Genomic DNA, 6,000 nt, shown 5'->3' on the forward strand with positions numbered 1-6,000 from the left:
AGGTTGTATTGGGCCTGATCTGATGGATAGGAGTGCTAGGGGGGGTGACAGGAGGTGATTGATGGGTGTCTCAGGGGGTGGTTAGAGGGGAAAATAGATGCAATCAATGCACTGGGGAGGTGAACGGAAGGGGGTCTGAGGGGGATCTGAGGGTTTGGCCGAGTGATCAAGAGCCCACACGGGGCAAATTAGGGCCTGATCTGATGGGTAGGTGTGCTAGGGGGTGACAGGTGGTGACAGGAGGTGATTGATGGGTGTCTCAAGGTGTGATTAGAGGGGGGGAAATAGATGCAAGCAATGCACTGGCGAGGTGATCAGGGCTGGGGTCTGAGGGCGTTCTGAGGGTGTGGGCGGGTGATTGGGTGCCCTAGGGGCAGATAGGGGTCTAATCTGATGGGTATCAGTGACAGGGGCTGATTGATGGGTGATCAGTGGGTGATTAGATGGCAAAACAGATGTAAACAATGCACTTTGGAGGTGATCTGAGGGTAGGTCTGGGGCAATCTGATGGTGTGGGTGGGTGATCAGATTGCCCGCAAGGGGCAGGTTAGGGGCTGATTGATGGGTGGCAGTGACAGGGGGTGATTGATGGGTGGCAGTGACAGGGGGTGATTGATGAGTGATTGATAGGTGATTGACAGGTGATCAGTGGGTTATTACAGGGAAGAACAGATGTAAATAATGTACTGGCGAATTGATAAGGGGGGGTCTGAGGGCAATCTGAGCGTGTGGGCGGGTAATTGGGTGCCCGCAAGGGGCAGATTAGGGTCTATTCTGATGGGTAACAGTGACAGGTGGTGATAGGGGGTGATTGATGGGTAATTAGTGGGTGTTTAGAGGAGAGAACAGATGTAAACACTGCACTTGGGAGGTGATCTGATGTCAGATCTGCGGGCGATCTATTGGTGTGGGTGGGTGATCAGATTGCCCGCAAGGGGCAGGTTAGGGGCTGATTGATGGGTGGCAGTGACAGGGGGTGATTGATGGGTGATTGACAGGTGATTGACAGGTGATCGGTGGGTTATTGCAGGGGGATAGAGGCATATAGTACACCGGGGGGGGGGGGTCTGGAGAGAATCTGAGGGTGGGGGGTGATCAGGAGAGAGCAGGGGGCAGTTTAGGGTTTACAAAAAATTGCTGACAGAAAGTGACAGGGAGTGATTGATGGGTGATTAGGGGTTTGATTGGGTGCTAACAGTGGTCTGGGGGGTGGGCAGGGGGGGTCTGAGGGGTGCTGTGGGCGATCAGGGGGCAGGGGGGGGGGGGAAATCAGTGTGCTTGGGTGCAGACTAGGGTGGCTGCAGCCTGCCTTGGTGGTCCCTCGGACTCTGGGACCACCAGGGCAGGAGGCAGCCTGTACAATAGGCTTTGTATACATTACAAAGCCTATTATACACATTGTGAGCGGCGATCCGGGTGCTAGTAACCCGCCGGCGCTTCCGAACAGCCGGCGGGTTACAGCGTGAGGGGGCGGAGCCAGTCGCCGGCGGCTGATCGCGTCACGAATGACGCGATCGCCGCATAACCACGCCCACAGCCGCCCCCGACGATGGACGTATTGCGGTCGTTTAGGCACGGTCTTTAAGTGGTTAAAGCGATAATCACGTTGCAAGCCCCCCCCCCCCCCATATGACAGACCATGCTGAAATGCAGAAGCTTATTTGTTTGAGAACAGTCCCCCTAAGAAACAAGGAAGATCATACTGGGCATATAGTGTGTACAGAACAGCCTCCACTCAGGCATGTTGGTGAGATACATCCATTCATCCCATACACTGCTTCAGTTCCTTCCACAACATTTTTATGGTAATAAGGTCAGGACCTTGGCAATATCAGATGTTTGGATATGTCAACTTTCAGAAATAAGTTTTTTATTAAAAAAAAAAAGCCAATTGTATATGTGTTATTCCTAACTAGCAGTGAACCCTGTGACCTTACAGTGACCCATAGCCTCTTATGAGAGCAAACGTTCATCTTATACAGACACAGATGAGAAATAACTAATAATAAATAAGCAAATGGGGGAACTCACAAACTCAGGAAAGAAATGGAGAATGCCAGCCAATTAGAACATCCCTTAAAGGAATACTATCGATTCACACATTTTTTTCAATTGACACAGGAATTGTTTGGGAAGTGCTGCTAAGTACTGGTGTATACATTTTAGTAGCAACTTCTTTGTTTACTGTTATCAAAATACATTCAAACTTTACTGACGCCAAAACTGATGGCAGACTGAGCCATGAGGAGAGGGGAAATTCCCCTCACACTTGATCAGTTAACTCTATGTGTGGCTCTGTGTGTGACAGAGAGAGAGAGAGCTCCCAACAGCTGCAGCTCATGTGTCCTGTGTTTCTGACTGACCTGTCTGAAGAGAGCAGAGGAAATGTAACCAATTGTTACAGCTTTTTCATACTGTGTTTGCTTTCAGAGTTTGATATGTTTGATATTTGCTTTCTGTAGTCTGATATGTAACTCTGGCTGTGCATTGAAGCAGACACCCCTTCTGCAAGTGATTTGTCCCAATATAGCTAAATCCTACCCTCAATAAATTACAGCTTTTGCCTCTCATATTTAACATGAAAAGTAGGAAAATGTTTACACAGCTACTTAGAGATTATTTGCACACTGTCATTTTAGAACACTTGGGTATCGATAGTATTCCTTTAACTTAGTAGATAGTCTGCACAAGCTAGATGGTTTGCTGCCTAAGTAGCCCCCAATCCCCCTAGATGCCTTCAGCAGACCCTGGGAGCAACATGCTGCTTCCAGGGTCGCTTACTGCCACATCTCCGTGTCTCCCTGTGGGAGTGGAAATCTCCGGAAGATGCTAAAAGTGGTAAAAGGATGTCAAATGCTTTTCTGAATGCTTGTAGAAAAGCATTTCAGTACACGCTGTCAGATGCCCATGTGAACCAGCTCTTAAAAGGTTTTCCTCACAGCTTTAATGCCTATCATGTTAGGCTAGTCATGTAGTTGTTTAGGATGAAACTGATTTAACAGCATTATATTTTTCATGTAACACATCTGATTGACAAGAAAGACACATTTATTCCTCATATTTTCCTTTTTCTAGGTTATCTGTGACAAGATATTCCGACGTTGGTTTACTCTGAGTATCATGGAGTCTACTGGGCCTTTTCCCCTCCAGGCTGAACTACACAGAGCTGTACAGCAGTGTGCTCAGACAACGAGCAAAGAGACACTGCTTACTGAGTTATATGACTTATTGCAGTCCAGTCAAAAACAGCTACACAAAAGGAAGGCGTGAATTTTATATTTCCAGAAGTAATTCATGGAACTGTCGACAGAGGAGCACTACAATATTGCATCAAAAATGTAATGGCACAAGACAAGTTTTCCAACCTCATTTCATTGATATTGAAAAATGGCAACCTGTGTACTCATCATCTTCAGCAGGGGCACAGACAATAATGTAAAAAACTGAAAGGATTTCTTGTCCTCCTCTCACCCTCACATTGTGTTTTATTTTTACAGCTGTCTGTGGCCTCATTGAAAACATTTTCCTTTGTATCTTTCACAGGGAAAGACAGTTAAATGAAATAAAGCGGATAACAAAGGACCCAACAGGCGATCTAACCGTTTCCTAACCTACCCAATACTTAATAAAGAAAGTTTTTGGGTGAAATATTATGTCTTCTGTATCTATCACAACACATTAAAATAGTGTGTGTGAGTGTATGTATGCATTTGTGTTAGTGATGGGTAAAAAAGTCTCAAATTGTGCATGTAACATAACATAGATACATCTATCGATGTATGGGCAGATCGAACAAGTGACAAATCCCTCTCTGGTCGAATCTGATCAAAGAGAGATCTGTTGCCTGCCAATATAGCCCAGGCAAATTCCTAATAGATTTCAGCATGAAATCCTAGCTGATATTTTTAAATTTGTCAATAAAATGCCCTTTAAGCCACCATAAAGCAAGAAAATACTCAAAATAATTTTGATAGTACTTTTTCACTTACTTTTTGGTACTTTTTTAGTTGCAAAATGCTGGAAAGTTATTTTAAATAGATGATGAAAAATTATCTCCTAGGAGAAAACTATGTCAAGGATGACAGGTGGTGTTACCAAACATTGCCAATTGGCTGCATAAACTTGAAGCAGCAAGGCACACGTGCCTGGCAGGCTGAACTGCTCTACAAGCGCAGCTCATACAAATTTTGTAGAAACCTTTCATAAATACCTAAGCAGGCATTGTGGAAAGTTGATCTACGAAACATATTATTATAAGAAAATGGAACACTAACCTGTGTTTGGCCACATTTAGTAAACCACGCTGTAAAAATGCTTTACAAGGTTTATGTGAACCAGTGTAATGTTCTTGCGAGTTTTATTACACATAATAGGGAATAGGCAGTGTGTCCTTGTCAGCATGCTGTAGTGGATATGCTGCTAAGTGCATTCCATTCTCTGTACAACTCCTGTTGGCTGAGCTCTATTCATCCTGCAGTGAGTGGAACTTGATGCAGCTGGAACATGAGTGTGAAGACAGCTTGATGTGCCGTACACACAAAGTACTCTATGTTTATATTATTATTATTATTGTTATTATTATTATTATTATATGCAGTGTATTCCAATGTATTTGAAAATGATAGCCTTTATTTTTACATCTTGCTACGATTTTCACCATTCATGTAGTAACATAAAAACAAAATCCTTAACCTGCATTACCAGATCAGTTTTTGCAGTCCTGGAACGCTTTTGTTTGAGTTTAAATGTTAGTTTTAGTCTATCCAAACAAATGTAGTATTGAGGACTAATGTGCCTTTTTTTGGCATTTTTTACCGTAATTATATTAAAGCATTTTTTATGTTTTCAAGAGAAAGTGTACTAAAAATAATTATATAAATATGTTAATATCTTGAATGGCAGCATAAATACCTTCAAAATGTGTTCTCTCTATTTTTATGCAGAGATGGCAAAAACATGCAGCTTCTTTTTTTGTGAGGTACTTTAGGAGACCAGTCATACTATTTGGCCTTCTGGAGAGCACAGATAACAGTTTCCAGTGTAGCCTATTTGCTGAAGCTCCAAAGAAGTAAAATAGCAAAAAGCCCACCAAAGTGACACCATTCATTAAACTAGTCCCCATAAAGGCCCGTATTCACTAAGCGATTTTTACAACGACTGGCAATTTTTTGAGCCATGAGCAATAATTTCTGCGATCTCACAACATGTGTACAAGTGCACGATTACCCGAATGTTTAGCGACGCTCGGCGACAACGACCGTCACATGTATGTCATTAGGGTATATCACTATTACATTTGCAAATTAGGCCTTGTAATTATTGATCTAGCATAAAGAAATACAAATGGAAAAAAATATACCTTTATTTCTAAATAAAATATTGTTGTGATACATTGTACTAGGGAGGAAATTTAACCGCTTGCCGACTGCCTAACGCAGAAGGGTGGTGAGTCAGCGGCTCTGTTGTTATATGCATCATCTCGTGAGGAACGAGATTTGATGGAAGCTCGCACAAGCACCCATCAGTGTAAGCAGCGGGCCCCAGCAATCAGTCTGCCAGCCAATGATCGGCGCTGGCAGGCTGTTTCTTTAATTAATAAAATATTTTAGTAGTTGCTGACATATTCTGCAGCGCACAAAGTATATTGTTTTTTCACTAACTGTCCCTCGGCAGGGCTCTCAAACTAATCCCTACCCTAGGCATACAGTATGTCTATGTACAGTATGTATTGTGTAGTGTATGTATCATTGTCAAGGGCCAATTTAAAGGGGAAGCCAATTAACTTATCTGTATTTTTTTAACAACATTTCAGTCTTTCTTAATTAACCACTTCAGCCTTCAGTCGTTTTCACTTTATGCATCCAAGAAATGTTCGCCTCCCATTCATTAGCCTATAACTTTATCACTACTTATCACAATGAACTGATCTATATCTTGTTTTTTCCGCCACCAATTAGGCTTTCTTTGAGTTGTACATTTTGCTAAGAGCTACTTTACTGT

At 42.9% G+C, this 6,000-nt stretch overlaps 1 protein-coding gene across 1 annotated transcript in view; it reads left to right on the plus strand.

Moving 5' to 3' along the window:
• The window catches only part of DIPK1C (divergent protein kinase domain 1C), a 117,099-nt gene extending 113,451 nt beyond the window's left edge, over positions 1-3,648 (plus strand). Inside the window, exon 4 of the mRNA XM_068234666.1 lies at positions 3,076-3,648. Coding sequence (XP_068090767.1) covers positions 3,076-3,270 — 195 coding nt within the window. The 3' untranslated portion in view covers positions 3,271-3,648. The remainder of the gene's footprint in view (positions 1-3,075) is intronic.
• Positions 3,649-6,000: the final 2,352 nt, after the last annotated feature.

The sequence above is a fragment of the Hyperolius riggenbachi genome, chromosome 5 (assembly GCF_040937935.1).
Source record: "Hyperolius riggenbachi isolate aHypRig1 chromosome 5, aHypRig1.pri, whole genome shotgun sequence".
NCBI classification, from domain to species: Eukaryota; Metazoa; Chordata; class Amphibia; order Anura; family Hyperoliidae; genus Hyperolius; species Hyperolius riggenbachi.